Raw genomic sequence first — 15506 nt, forward strand, 5'->3', positions numbered from 1 at the left:
CTCTGCCTCCCGAGTGCTGGGATTAAAGGCATGCGCCACCACCACCCGGCAAAAAAAAAAAAAAAAGACTCATTTCTATATAGATAAATGAATAAATAAATCTATCTGACAACACCAGACAGAATACTCAGGAGGCAGAGACAGGGGGATCTCAGTGAGTTTGTGGCTAGTCTCATCTGCAGAGTGATCTCCAGGCCAGCCAGAGTTACGTGGTGAGACCCGATCTCAAATAAATAAACTTGAAAATGTAGATTTCATAAACAGAGCTTAGTAAGGAGAGAAACGGGGAGCGAGAGAGAAAAATTCTTCTGGGGTTTTTCTTGTGCATGAGAAATTTATAATGTGAAGGAAGGTTTTGTTTGTTGTTTTTTTTGTTTTTTTTTTTTTTTTTTCTTCTAGGCAGGGTTTTTAGAACCTGTCCTGGAACTAGCTCTTGTAGACCAGGCTGGCCTTGAACTCACAGAGATCCGCCTGCCTCTGCCTCCTGAGTGCTGGGATTAAAAGTGTGCACCACCACCGCCAGGCTTTCTGTTTTGTTTTGTTTTGTTTTTTGGTTTGTAGTGTGAAGGAAGTTAAAGTTTTTATTTTAACCAGACAGAAACGTGACTACAAATCTGGCCAGCAGGAGTGTTTAGAGACCACGACCACGTCAGGTTGTGATTACTAGTCTTTTTGTTTGTTTTTCAAGACAGGTTTTCCCTGTGTAACAGTCCTGGCTGTCCTGGAACTCGCTCTGTAGACCAGGCTAGCCTCAAGCTCACAGAGATCCACCTGCCTCTGCCTCCCGAGTGCTGGGATTAATTTAAAAACATGAGCCATCGCTGCCCAACATGACTGTTATTCTTAATTGTCAATTTGCTGGAATTTGAAACCATGTGGGAGACACAACAACGGACTGACTCTACATGGGTGTTTCCAGAGAGGTTTGACTGAGACAGAAAGACCCACTAGATATCAGTGCTTCTGTCCCATGGGCTGGGGGCCCACATTGAATGAAAGGGAGGAGAACAGCTGCTCACAGCCTCCAACTCTACTCCCAGCTGGGGCCACGGTGACTAGCTGACCTCCTGCTCTGGCTGCCATACGTCCCCACCTTTCCTTCCTTTCGTTGCTTCTGTTAGTCATTTTGTCAGAATGACAAGAAAAATAGCTGGTACAGCGCCACCCTAGGAATTAGGGTCTTTTCCAAATGAGGAAGCTTTGAATCACTGGACTCTCCTGACCCCCAAGACACCGTACAGTTCCCTATGACTGATGGTTTATGCATGATAATTAGGGTTAGGTGAGTTTTCTGTGTTGTCACAGTATGGTACAGCCAAGAAGATTATTAGGCACCAGATTTATGTATTATGAAAAGCTTGCTGGTTTTCAGCTGTGTCAAGCTCACCGCAACTCAATTCGCCCTTCTGTAAAATACAGATAAGAAGTAACTGGGCCTGGTGACTGCTAGACTCCTGAGACAGTGTAAAGAGATGAAAGGAAGAAAGGGACTACCACCTGACTTTCAACAGATGAGACGTGCCATGTTGAAAGAAGGTACTGTCAGTGGCAGAATGTAGATTAATAGAAATGAGTTATGTTGTAAAAGCTAGTTAATAATAAGCCTGAGCTATGGGCTGAGCGTTTATAATTAATATTAGGTTTCCATGTTGGCTATCTGGGAACTGGCATGTGGGAAAGAAAAGTCTGTCTACACAGATAACTTGGATGCTGGGGCCTGTTGTTCACTTAAGTAAGCAAAATTAGTTGCCTCAACTGCACAGAATGTCCTTGATCATATGTAGGTGGGATATGTGAATGCTGGAAATACATGAAGACGTTTCCCAGTTGGACAAAAGTGGGAAAGTATGTAGCCTTGTGGGTTTTGCTTTATGAGCACCTGACTAACCTAATTCAGTGCCATTCTCTGGGAATCCCAGGTGTGGACCTGGCCAGTGTCCATTGTCCTGGCCAGTATTAAATAAAGCTTGATTTAATTAGACAATCATAGGTTTGGTCTTCCTCCCATAATTTTCAGATTTAACAAATGGTCATAAGTCATTTTCCTAGGATTTTAAAAACTAGGGACTATCGACCCCAATTACCAGGAAAAAACAACACAAACATTGTCACAAAATTTTTATTTCTCACATCTATTCTGTTTTCAGGATGAATGAGAAAATGACATAAAAGTAAGAGGATAGTTAGGTTTGGGGTTTTTTTCTGGTTTTTTTGTTTGTTTGTTTTATTTTTTGTCAACTTGACACAAGGGTCACATCTTGGAGCAGGGAACCTCAATTGAGAAAATGCCCCCACTAATCGGTAGGCAAGTCTATGGGGCAATTTCTTGATCTGGGAAAGGCCAGACCACTGTGGCTGGTGCTGCCCCTGGGCAGGTGGTCCTAATTTGTATAACAAATCAGGCTAAACAAACCTTGGGTGCAAGCCAGTAAGCAGCATTCCTTCACGGTCTCTGCTTCAATTCCTGCCTCCAGATTCCTTCCCATCGTGAGATTTTTCCTGTGTTGACGTCCCTCAGTGATGGACTGTGATCTAGAAGTATACATATAAGCCAAACAAACCATTCCTCCCAAAGTTGCTTTTCATCATGGCCTTCATCACAGAAAAAGACAGAGAACTAAGACACACACACCCCTTTCTTTTAAACTTCCCTTTCCCTTATTCGGCGGGCATACAAACTCTAAATCCCGGCTGCCGTTTTTCTTTTCTTCTGTGACTTCTACAAATCAAAACCTGCCTTTTCTCTTGCTAACCTTGTCTGTGTAAGTCACAAAATGCCAAGAACTGAATTTAAGAGGGCCTGGAGAGTTTTTCCTCTTTAACCACAGGAAAGATTGTTTTCATAAAGATGAATGGCAGGAAGGAATGGTAAAATGAGGACCAAAGAATAAACAGTGGAAACATTCACTTGTGATGGGAATAGGGTGTTTCCTGAAGGGCTTAAACATGTTTGAGCTAAAGGAAAGTCTCTGAAGCAAAACCCAGCCTCTCTTCAACATTCTGAACAAAGGAATAGAGACTCTCCCACTGAGGGGGATAAGTGGCCATGGTAGAGCCATCTTGTCCTGACTCTGTATTTGCTTAGACAGTTCTCAGCCCTCTACCCAACCCCACTCCCACAATGGTCACATCTACCCTGCCGACACATTTGAGATTTCCATGGCCTCACCAGGGGCAAGATGTATTAACCAAAATAACTGATGTAAACTAAGATAAATGGAGAAGAGCTAAGTCAAAAATAATTTTCATGTTATGTCTGAAATAATCACGATGTTGTGCCAGGAAGGAACGTTTCAAGGATACCTTGCCATGTGAGTTGTCATTGATTTTTACACTTAAAAATGCTGTACCCCGCCCTGAGCTTCATCACCAAGAGATGCTGAGGTATGAGCTCAATCTTGGTTGGAATAGGGCCCCAGACCTTAGTAGGCCCCAAGATCTTAGCACAACTGTCTCCATGATTGAAACATCATTCAGGCTGTAATATTCAGCATTTACTCACCACCACCTGCCAAAACTAAAACAAAGACCTAATATACCAAAATTCGTAGTTCCGGAAGAAGTCTCTAAACGTACTAACCTTGCTTTGTGCTTTCTATAATTCTACTCCTGGGTAACTCTTCTTGTTAACAGAAGTATGTCAACCCCGAATATAGGGGTTGGTTTTTTTTTTTTTTGTGCTTAAAATCTCAGCCTGAGAAAAGCTCAGGTGTTGTGCAATATTATTTTAAGATGTGTTACATTTGTTTATGCTGTGGAACATTTGTTGAATGATGCACAGATGTGTTGCATTCTTTTATTTTGCAGTTGTTTAGTGCTGTAAAGCTGTGTTACTTTGCCTGTCTAAAATATCTGATTGGTCTAATAAAGAACTGAAGGGCCAATAGCTAGACAGAAGAGAGAATAGGCGGGGCTAGAAGGCAGAGAGAAGAAATAGGAGGAGACATCTAGGCTAGAGAAGAAGAATGGGAAGAGGAAGGATGGAGAAAAGGAGGGAGGAGGACACCAGGGCCTAGTCATCCAGACACACAGCCAGCCACGGACTAAGAAGGGCAGAAAGATATATAGAATAACGAAAGGTTAAAAATCATAGTTAAGGAAAAATGGGATAATTTAAGTTAGAAAAGCTACCTAGAAACAAGCCAAGCTAAGGCGGGGCATTCATAAGTAAGAATAAGTCCCTGTGTGTGTATTTATTTGGGAGCTTGGTGGCAGGCCTCCAAACCGTAAAAAGAAAACAACTACACTCAGGGCTACACTGGGATCCCAAACACTCAGTGTGGTTGCCTGCCAGGTTTACTTTTGCCTTTTGTTTTTTCAAGACACGGTTTTTCTGTGTCTGTGTATCTCTGGCTATCCTGGAATTTGCCCTATAGATCTGGTTGACCTCAAACTCACAGAAATCCGCCTGCCTCTGCCTCTTGAGTGCTGGGATTTAAGGGGTGTGCTACCATGCCTGGCTTAATAAAGATGCTTTATTGACTTAAACCCGTGTCTGGGCAGTCTTCTCTTGTGACTACCCCACAACACTGGTCATAGAACAATAAAGGACTTATATGCTTTTTTAAAATGTGCATCGGCGTTTTGCCTGCATTTATGTCTGTCCGAGGGTGTCAGATCTTAGAATTACAGACAGTTGTGAGTTGCCGTGTGTGTGTGTGCTGGGAATCGAACCTGGGTCCTCTAGAAGAGCAGGCAGTGCTCTTGACCACTGAGGACTCATAGACTTTCAATGGGCTGAGCAAAGTGGTTGTCTGTACCTTTCTCCAGTGGGGCATCACAGAAGCAGGTATATGAGGTCCAGAGCTTGCGTGGGAGCATCCGCAATACTCTCCAGCTGGTAAGAGGAACCTGAAGGATGGTGGCCAGCATGAGCTGAGCAGGGCAGGAGGCAGGCACCTTTTGCTTTTTCCAAGTCCAAGCTCTCCTGTTGTTCTTGCCCTCTGACTGCCTTTGATCTGAGACAAAACCTGTTGGCAGGGGCATAAAAGCGGATCACAGGGGCCCCTTCCGGGTGGCTTAAGTTATGCCTGAACTAACTGCACAGCCTGGGCCTTCCTTGGCTGTCCCTGCTCTGCCATCTCCCCGGAGCACATTTGCTTATACATGGTGCTCTTACCCATATCTTTGCCTAGTCTCTGTCATTTGGAAGGCCTTCCTGAGAGAGCGCCAGATGTCCGCACTGCAGACTTCCCCCGTTCTCCCTCTTGTCTGGTCTCACAGTCCTCTGCCAGGCCAGCCAAGGGCACGGCCCACCCTCATGCTCTCCCAGCCGTCATTCTTTCAACTACGCATATACTTGCTTCCCTCCTTCCCAACTGCTGGGCTCTCCCCTGGGTGTGGTTTATCTCCATCTGCCTCCTTCCTTCTTCATTAGCCGTCTATCACACACAGCCACCAGCATCAGATTAGGGGTCTTCTTGCATAAGCAGAAGATATGTTTGGAGCAGGTAACTCAGGCTTGTTCATAGGCATCATAAAGTGTGGGCAGATCCCTGTGTCCCTTCACTGTTTTGCTCTACTCTGACCAACAGATGAGATACACAGGCCAGCTGTCCACTCTACCTCCTGTCTCCCCAGTTCTTGTTGTTGTTATGGAGCAAGTGGGATCCCCGACAGTTCCCAAAGTGGGTGAGTAACCTGTGAGAGACCTTTGCAACAGGTCCCATGGTGGGCAGGTCCAAACCACAGCTGGTGACAGAATACACCATGCAAGCAGAGCTTAAGTGAAGAGTTTTATTTGAGATAAGTGTTACGGTTTTCATCTCTTTAAGAGGCAAGCCACGCCCACTCCCGGCAACCCCTGCCCTTCCCCTGCCATCTTAGATTCTGTCTGTCCCCTCTTCGCGTGCATGCACGTGTCTCTCTCAGGCCCTTTTCTGTCTCTCTCCTTTCTCTTCTCTTTTTCCTTTCTCTCTCTCTCCTTTCTTTCCCCCTTCTTTAAGTAATAAATATTCAATTTTATTCTGTATATGATGTGTCTGCCCATGTCCCTTCTTTCTGTCGCCTGCACACCCGCTCGCTGCATGGCAGGACCACCCCGCCCGGCAGGAATCAACGCTTGGAACCGCCTGGGGATCTTTTTTTTTTTTTTTTTTTTTTTTGTTTGTTTGTTTGTTTTTTTCGAGACAGGGTTTCTCTGTGGCTTTGGAGCCTGTCCTGGAACTAGCTCTGTAGACCAGGCTGGTCTCGAACTCACAGAGATCCGCCTGCCTCTGCCTCCCGAGTGCTGGGATTAAAGGCGTGCGCCACCATCGCCAGGCCTGCCTGGGGATCTTGCAGCATTGTTAAGCCCAGCCGGCAAACCGCTCTCCTGGGACCCGCTGCCAGCTGCTCAGGACCCGCCAGCATTTCTAAAAAATCATAAAAATAAGGATATGGGAAGGAAAAAATGGGGAGGGGGCGGACAGAGAAATGAGACAGGAAAAGTCCTCCCGGCTCCTTTAGAGGAAGAGCAGGAAAGAGTGCTGATGTGGGCGGAGCTTGTCTCTTAAAGGGACCTTGGCACCTGTGTATAGACTAGGACTTCCTGCAAGATGACGGGGCAGGCCAGCATAATGCCTAAATCCTAACACCAACCTCACCTCTTACATACAGATCTACCAAGCAGGACTCTGCAGCCACACTCAGTGCTCTATATATTAATGCGTTCTCGGCCTTCTAGCCCCTCTCCAGGGGCCAGGTAGGGATGTTGGGGACTAGCAGATGAGAGGCCAGTGACCAGAGCAAGGCTCTGAGTCCCTACACTTGACACCACAGGGTGTAGTGGATTTAAACACCCCTCAAGACTACACCTCAGCTTCTGATCTTTATGGGAGATATCTACTTTGCTTGGAAAAACAGGAGATGACTCTGGGTTTCAAGACTGGCACCTTCATATGGCAGTTCTATGATCGTTGCCATTTTCCTAGTTTTCCATTACATGGTTTTTTGTTTTGTTGTTTTTTTAAAAGAGGAACTTAAACTGGTTCCGAAGGGCCCTCCTACAGGATTTCTGGGATTATTTTTCTCGGTGTAACAATCTTTTGTGACAATTTCCGTTTTCACTCTTATTTATACATAGCAATCATATGACTGAGGCTTTCGAGGCAGGGGAATTATGAGTTCCAGGGCAGCCTGGGCTACCTAATGAGTCCTAGGCCAGCTCGATTTAAAAGGGGAAACTGCCTCAAGGAAGCAAGCAAATAAACTAAATCTACCTTTTACATAAATAAAAGCCTTTGCAGATCCTAATAGCGCTCCAGAAGCAGAGACAGGTGAATACCAAGTCAGCCTGGTTTCAACAGTGAGTTCCAGGCCAGATGGAGCTGTGTAGTGAGACCCAGAAACAGAAGCCTGGAGCAGTGGCCCAGGCCTTTAATCCTAGCTTTTGGGAGGCAGAGGCTGGTGGATCTCTATGAATTCTAAGCCAGCCTGGTTCTACGCAGAGACACCGTCTGGAAAAACCAACTAACCAAACAAACAACAAACAAAAACATGACAAAAATGTCAAGGTCCTAATAAATTTTAAGTGTAAAGAAATCCAAGATGCTGGGTGTGGTGATTCACGTCCTTAATCCCAGCATTCGGGAGACGTCAAGGCCAACCTGATCTTGATAGGTTCCAGGACAATTCACGCGCTACGTAGTGAGAAAAACCTTGTCTTTTTTTTTTTTTTTTTTTGGTTTTTCAAGACAGGGTTTCTCTGTAGCTTTGATGCCTGTCCTGGAACTAGCTCTTGTAGACCAGGCTGACCTTGAACTCAGAGGTCCGACTGCTTCTGCGTCTGGAGTGTGTTGGGATTAAAGGCACGCGCCACCACCGCCTTGTCTTAAAAAAATAATAATAAATAAATAAAAAGAGGGAGGGAGGAAGGAAGGAAAGAAAAGAAATCCAAGACTCCCACCCACTGAACCAGATTCCTGGATCTCTTGCTTTCTACAGGCCTCCTACGGTCAGGCATTTTGTAAGATACAGTGATGGGGAGTGTTATTCCTTTACTCTGATAGTTCACATTTGGGAGAGAGACGACAAATGAAAACGGAAGCAAGGTGATTTCCGAGAGCTTCGGGTGTAATAAAGGAAGACGCAAGGCAGCGCTCGCTCTGCAGTAAATGCCGGTGGCCCCTGCAAAGCAGCAGCAGGGGCAGAGGGTCCCAGTGCAGGCCTCGTGACGTCACCGAGCGGCGCCAACCAATCAGCACCGCCTACCTCCGGCGGCGCGGCGTACCTGCGGGAGGCGCCGCGGCACGCGTTTGGGCCCTACTGAGCCGCCATACCTCCCGCCTCCGCGCCCGACGTCCGCGTCGCCGTTCTGCGCCGCCGCCATGGCCGACGTGGAAGACGGCGAGGAGCCGTGCGTGTTGTCCTCGCACTCCGGGACTGCAGGCTCCAGGCCGGGGGGCGACAAGATGTTCTCCCTCAAGAAGTGGAACGCGGTAGCCATGTGGAGCTGGGACGTTGAGTGCGACACCTGCGCCATCTGCAGGGTTCAGGTGATGGGTAAGCGAAGCGCTCGCGGCACGCGAGCCCGGGGCTGCTGGGCGGGCTCCGCCGGCGAGCACTGGGCCGGGCCGCCCGTGCGGGGTGATTCCCGCGGGTGGTGGGCGTGACCGAGGGAACACAACCGGGTGATCCCCGGGAACCCATGTGTGGGTTGTTCAGCGGCCAGCAGACCTCACAGCGGAGCCCGAGACGTGGATCTGAGGATTGGGGTGTTTGTTTTTGAGAGACTCGCGTGTTCCCCAGGCTGGCTTGGAAGTTGCCCATCTAGCCGAGGTCGGCCTTGAACCCCCGGTGATCCTGCCAGCACCTCCCAAATTCTAGGGAATTATGAGCCTGCGCCACCGTGTGGATCTCGCTTCACGCCTGCTGTCAACCCCGAAATGATGCCCAGTCATTTGCGTAGATTCGTTGTTGGAGCCGCTCTTTGGCTGGCTTTTAAAATTCAGATCAACAAGACGAGTCAGAGCTCGCTTGTCTTGAAGCGAGGGCCAAGAGGATTTAAATCCATGGGAATCCAAGGATAGAAAGCCCTTGCTTGGTACAGAAACAATGAAACTTCATCATGTCCCCTTCCCATAAATGGTGTCATTTCTTAGAGAAAATACTGATCTGCCCTTTTGTGCCCTTTCAAAGAGCCTTTCATAAATAGTCAGTTTTATTTTGAAGGAAAATATTGGGCCAAGTGAAACATATGAAACCAGCGTAATCTAGGGTTTTGTTTTGTTTTGTTTTTTGTTTGTTTGTTTTGGATTTTTTGAGACAGGGTTTCCCTGTAGCTTTGGAGCCTGCCCTGGAACTCGCTCTGTAGACCAGGCTGGACTCAAACTCACAGAGATCCGCCTGCCTCTGCTTCTCAAGTGCTGGGATTAAAGGCACACGCCACCACCGCCCGGCCTCTAGTTGAGTTTTACATAGTCTAAGAGCCCAGTCCAGACCGGGCAGTGGCGGCGCATGCCTTTAATAACTAGTACTAGGGAGGCAGAGACAGTCAAATCTCTGTGAGTTTGAGGCCAGTGTGGTCTGCAGAGCGAGTTCCTGGAAGGCTCTGCTTGTTAATTCAAAGGCATACTTAGAAAATCCAAGACAAGCCAGGTATGTGTAGAGAGACCCTGTCTCAAGCCCGACCCTCCCCCCACCCACACACATATTTTTTTTCTTTAATTTGTAATTGTATAGTTTGTTTTTGGATTTTCCAGACAGGGTTTCTCTGTGTCCTAGCTGTCCTGGAACTTGCTTTCTAGACCAGGCTGGTCTCGAACTCTCTAAGATCCGGCCATCTCTGCTTCCCACTGCCCGGCTGTTTGTTTTATTTTGTTGATAATCATGTATCTGTATGGAGGATGTGTGCATCTGAGTGCAGGTGCCTGTGATCCTCTGGAGATGGGGTTACATCAGTCCTGAGCTCCTTTAGGTGGGCATTGGGACTGAACTCGTCCTGTTTGAGACTCTTAACCACTGAGCCATCTTTTCAGCCCTGGATTTTTGATAATCTTAAAGTGACTTTCTTGCCTTCTTACTCTAAGGTTGGCCCATCCATCCCATTGCAGTGCAGGTAGTGCTCTCCCTTGGGTTCCATCCGCACCCCACTTCCTCCTGAAAGGAGCAGGTGGCATAGCGAGGAGGCCAGGCCATCTGTACAGCCAGGGTGAGGGTACCTGACTGTGTTAGTTTAGACATTAACACGGGCTTTGTGGAGCCTTGGCTTCCTCCTTTACAAAAAGAGGTAGTGGCGCCAGGTGATGGTGGCACAAAGCACTTGGGAGGCAGAGGCAGGTGATCTCTGAGTTTGGGTCCAGCCTGGTCTACAGAGTGAGTTCCAGGACAGCCAATGATACACAGAGAAACCCTGTCTCGAAAAACAAAAACAATAGTGACTCACTGATTCTCCACCATATGATATACCTGAGCTAGGCCCAGGTATATCATATGCTTGAGCCAACGTAAGGAGAGGCAGGAAGCGGTCTTCAACTCCAGGCTGGGTGTTCTTTTACAGAATTTTCTTTTTTTTACCTTTTGAAGTCATTCTAGCCCTGATGCTAGCAGCACACTGTGTGACAAAGCAGTCCTGAACTCACACACAGCAGTCTGCTGGATCTGGAGAAATGGCGGGCGTGAAGAGCACATACTGCACTGATGTGGGGCAACTCACAGAGTGCCTGTAGCCCCAGCCCCAGCCGTGTCCAGCGCCTCTGGCCTCCACGGACACCTGCGTGCACATACCCACAGTTAAGCACACACACATACTTAACATCAAGCATTTTCTGTCAGCTTGAGCCTCCTTTTACCAAATTTGGACTGTTTATACAGTTAAAGAATGAACCAGTTCCACTGGTCCCTAAAGTATTGTGTTGATTGAATTATTAGGTTTCCATTTCTGGTATTTACTCTTAAGTAATTTCTTCGAGTACTTTGCCGTTGTTGGGTGACTGCATTGAGGACTGGGGGTTTGGGCCATCCTAGGCCATAGAGTTTTAAGCCAGCCTGAGCAACATGAAACTCAGTCTCGAAAACAAGGGAAAGGAATTTTGCTTATGGAAAAATTAGAAAAAATGTTGTTAACTTTCAAATAGGTTGTATAGTCACATGGCTTAAAAATTCGGGGTTTATGTAAAAATTTCTTCCTGGTCTATCCTACACTTTATTGTTGGGCAGGGCCGGGGGCACCTGCTTGTAATTCTAAATCGTTAAGGCAGGATTTTAAGGTTGTCATCCACAGTATGTTCAGGTTAGAGACTAAGGGCTATGTGAGACCCTCTCTCAACAAAAACCTCTATTGGTTCCTTGAAGATAATAACTAACGAATACATGGGCATGGTGTCTTGAAAATAACCCTGAGGTTGGTCTGTGTGAGTGAGCAAGCCAGTGGCCTTACAATAATTTGTTATGGTATAGTTGGCATCTTTGTCTTGAAGGACTTTCCCTAATGCCACTGCCAAGTTCTCTTGTCATATGAGCTTGTAAGATCATCGTTAGCCCTGGTCAAATATTGGTCACAAGTGAACTAATAGAATGCTGTGTATTTTATTTCTCTTTAAATAGTTATTTTTAGGTGAGAAATTAATATGAAACGCTTATCTCCATCTCTGATCTCAGGGCTTTTGTTTGACTTTGAAGGTCTGGGTTTCCAGTATTCCTCCTGAACCTCAGATGAGATTTGCTTTTGTTTGCTTTTAGATGCCTGCCTTCGATGTCAAGCTGAAAACAAACAAGAGGACTGTGTTGGTACGTGTTAATTCTCCTTCCTGCCTTTTCAGTTGGAGGTTTTCTTCTGTCTCTGTGGGAATGTTTGAGTTTGCAATTCAAATTGACTTTATTGAACTGTCTTTGGTAACCTAGGCCTGTAAATCCATGACTAGGAGGCTGAGGCTAGCTTTCACTACATAGTGAGACCTGTTTCTCAAAGAAAGAAATGGCTTTGTCAGTACATAAAAAAAAAATTAAGCCATAAAGTAATAATTAATTACTAGTGTAAATATTCAGAGCACTTAGGAGCTGGTGAGATGACTCAGGTAAAAGCACTTAACCTCTCAAACCTGACCACTCCACAAGGTCCTCTGACGTCCACGGGAAGCAGTGGCATGCATGCCCCTCATCCTATACACACAATTAGAAATAGAAACAAGCAAAATCAGAATTAAAACTAAAAGGGAAAGAATAAATAGTAAAATGTTTTAGTTCTTTAAAAAAAAAAACCTTATTGAGATAAATTTATGAGTTCTTCTATTTTAGTTAATATTTGATTATATATTCCATTCATGGTCTTGATAAACATTTTGCTAAGCAGAAAGAAATACATTTTCTGCTAAGAAAACTACAGGCCAGGACTGGTGGCACACACTTGTACTCCCAGCAGAGGCAGGAGGTACACTGCAGGTTGGATACCAGCCTGCTCTACCAGCAAATTCCAGGCCAGTCAGGACTGTGGAGTGAGACCCTGTCTCCAAAGGAAAAGGAAGTAGGACAGAGGGGAGGGAAAGACAGACAGATTTTAAGACCTGAGCATGTTGGCCTACGTCTGTAATCCCAGCACCTTGCAAACCTGAGACAGGGCAGTTACCATAGTGTACATAGTGAATTCCAGGACAGGCTGGGCTTATAGCAAGGCCCATCTCAGCAAAGAACCCTGGTCGCAGAGACATGCCTCTCCAGCCGCTCTGCAGATCTGATAGTCAGGTGAGGAGCTGCACTGCCTGCTGACATGGTAATTTTCTGGTTTTGGTCTCAATGTGTGGCTCTTACTTGACATTTGCTATGTAGACCAGGCTGGCCTTTCAGTGATCTCTCACCCTGCAGGGACTGGCCTTCATGACCATACCAACTGGTCAGTACCATAATTCAAAACTTCACAGCTTCACAAAAACAGCTCAGTAGATAGACAGCTGGTGATATTCCCGGACTACCATCTGTTTGTAATAGCCAGCTGTAAGCCCAGGGCCTGTAAAACATTGTATCTGGGTAAATAAAAACCAGGAGGATGTTATAAGGAAAGTGCAAATGATCCCTAAGGTCGCCCCTTGGCCGAGGAGGTCTGGGCTCTATGACAGATTCAAGGCCTTTAATCTCCTAATTTAAGAAGACACCAAATAGATTTGTTTAGGAACATGGGATTAAGTTCACCCTGAAAAGAAGTGGCATGTTTCTCTTTTCTTTTCTTTTCTTTGGCGGAGGGGAGGGTCGAGACAATTTATCTGTATAACAGCCCTGGCTGTCCTAGAACCAGGCTGGCCTCGAACTCTCAGAGATCCACCTGCCTCTCCTGAGTGCTGGGATTAAAGGGGAATGCCACCATGCCCAGCCTGTCGCAAATTTCTTTCTTTTATTTATTTGTATCTTTCACATCGTGCCTCCCGATTTTACACACACACATGCATACACACACACACACACACACAGTTTTTTTAAGAATAAAGGAAGAAAGGAAAAAAAATCTCATCATGGAACTGTAGTGTGATACAGTGGGTCGTGCAGTAAACGCTTTAGCCATACATTTTACGTGCAGGCGTTCATCCCAAAGAATAACTGGTCTGGTGCGAGGCCCCAGGTCTCTCTACTGTCAGTGCTGGGCTCTCACAGGACTCTTCCTGGACATCTCGTTGCTGCCCTGGGTCCACAGGACCAGCACACAGCACACACAAATACACACACACCCGTGTTCCAGCAGCATCATGGGTGCGGTGGATGCTGGGGTGCAACACGTAATCCTGCTTCTGGGCCTGGTTGTTGGAGGATTGGTCAGACCCCCAGCCTCTCCACCGCCAGGCTGAGCTCTGCATTCAGTGCCTATTTCTTAAGGTAACTTATATTTGTAAATTTTTTTGTAGATAGAAAAAGCCAATTTGACCATTTATTCAGCTTTTTTCAGGATTTTGAGCCATTACTATTTTCTTGACCTTTTTTAAACTAATTTTGAACTTAGTAATTTAATTTTTTTAGAATATTTAAAAATTATGCTTTGATTATTTCATACAGTCATACAATGTCTATTGATTATGTCCACCACTGGTCGTCCCTCCTCCCCTGAACTCTCCCTCCATGTGGTCCCCTCCTACGGTCATGTCCTCCTGGGCTTAGCTATTTTAATTGAACTATGTCACGTCAGTTTTTGGGGGGTTGATTGTTTAATTGACTGGCTGTTTCTGAGGCAAGGTTTTGCTTTGTAACCACATTGGCCTAGAACTGGCGGCACTCCTCCTGCCTCAGTACTCAGATGACAGGCATGTACTGCATACCCACCTACTCAGCTGTTCTTTTTTTTTCTTCCAGTGGTCTGGGGAGAATGTAATCATTCCTTTCACAACTGCTGCATGTCCCTGTGGGTGAAACAGAACAATCGCTGCCCTCTCTGCCAGCAGGACTGGGTGGTCCAAAGAATCGGCAAGTGAGAGGTGGTAGAAGACTCTGGTGAGGTTGGGGACCCTGGATGATGTTGCTGTCAAGTTACTGGACAAAGACTGGACACTCCAGTGGATGAAGTCTTCAGATAGAAAGAGTGGTGTGCAGTCTTGAGATTCATCCAGGGCATGGTTTAGCATGTTTAATTTTGAGAAAATCTGTACAATTAAGATAATTTATTAAAATGGCCTTTCCTACCTCTGGTGTGTGTGATACATACTGCTTAGGAGCGCTAATAGAGGGGCTGGAGAGGAGAGACGGCTCAGAGGTTAAGAGCACCGCCTGCTCTTCCAGAGGTCCTGAGTTCAATTCCCAGTACCCACATGGTGGCTCACAACCATCTGTAATGAGATCTGGTGCCCTCCATGCCAGAACACTATGTATAATAAATCTTTAAAGAAGAAGAGCTATAAGAATGCCAAAAACAGAACGATCCTTACCATCTCGGTTGGTACGTGGGGCTGTGAGAACATTTCATTCACAGAAGAGCATTTTTGTGTTTATGCCGGATTGTTTTTTTGTTTAAAGAATGTTACAGTAACAAATAAAATTCATTTTGAAAACCCAGCTCCTATCCTCTGCTCCCAGTTTTTTTGTTGTTGGGAGAGGGTAACCCACTGTATCTTTATTTGCTATAAGTGAGGATTTTGACTTCAGGTCAGTGAAGACGGTAAGTAAAATGGAACTCAGTAAATGGGACTTCGGTCAGGTTCTCCATCCTTGGCTCATCAAGGAAGCCTGGATCTGCTCACCTCACTTTTCAATCACTTGGGGTTTTGTTTTTTCCCTTTGAAGCAGAGTTTCTCTTTGTTACAACTCTGACTGTCCTGGAACCCTCTGTAAAGCAGACTGGCCTCAAGCTCAGAGATCCGGCTGCTGGGATTAAAGGCGTGCACCACCACTACCCAACTCAATCAGTTTTAAAGAGATATTTTCTGTAAAGTTGTATTGTATATTTTAGTCAAAATATTAGCGGGAAATGCTTACCAGTATAACACTGGAGTTCATTATACAATATTTAATAAGTGAAATATTGTTTTGAATTATTAATTTTATCTATACCCTTAAGCTTATTACACTAATTTGTTAAATAGAAAAAAAATATACTCTTTATTTTGTAGTAAAACTTA

General features: G+C 45.7%; 1 protein-coding gene across 2 annotated transcripts; it reads left to right on the forward strand.

The window, feature by feature from the left end:
* The first annotated feature begins 8076 nt into the window (after positions 1–8076).
* Rnf7 (ring finger protein 7) lies at positions 8077–14575 on the forward strand. 2 transcript variants are annotated; one of them, XM_050157340.1, is made up of 3 exons: positions 8077–8474; positions 11659–11706; positions 14248–14304. In XM_050157340.1, the coding sequence occupies exons 1-3, from the start codon at positions 8307–8309 to the stop codon at positions 14302–14304; spliced, it is 273 nt and encodes a 90-aa protein (XP_050013297.1). In that variant the 5' UTR covers positions 8077–8306. The 2 variants fall into 2 exon arrangements, with proteins under 2 accessions (XP_050013297.1, XP_050013296.1); XM_050157339.1 differs by having other exon boundaries at positions 8245–8481; positions 14248–14575.
* Positions 14576–15506: the final 931 nt, after the last annotated feature.

This window comes from Alexandromys fortis, unplaced genomic scaffold (assembly GCF_014885135.2).
Source record: "Alexandromys fortis isolate MF-2015 unplaced genomic scaffold, M_Fortis_MF-2015_v1.1 scaffold_85, whole genome shotgun sequence".
Lineage (NCBI taxonomy): Eukaryota > Metazoa > Chordata > Mammalia > Rodentia > Cricetidae > Alexandromys > Alexandromys fortis.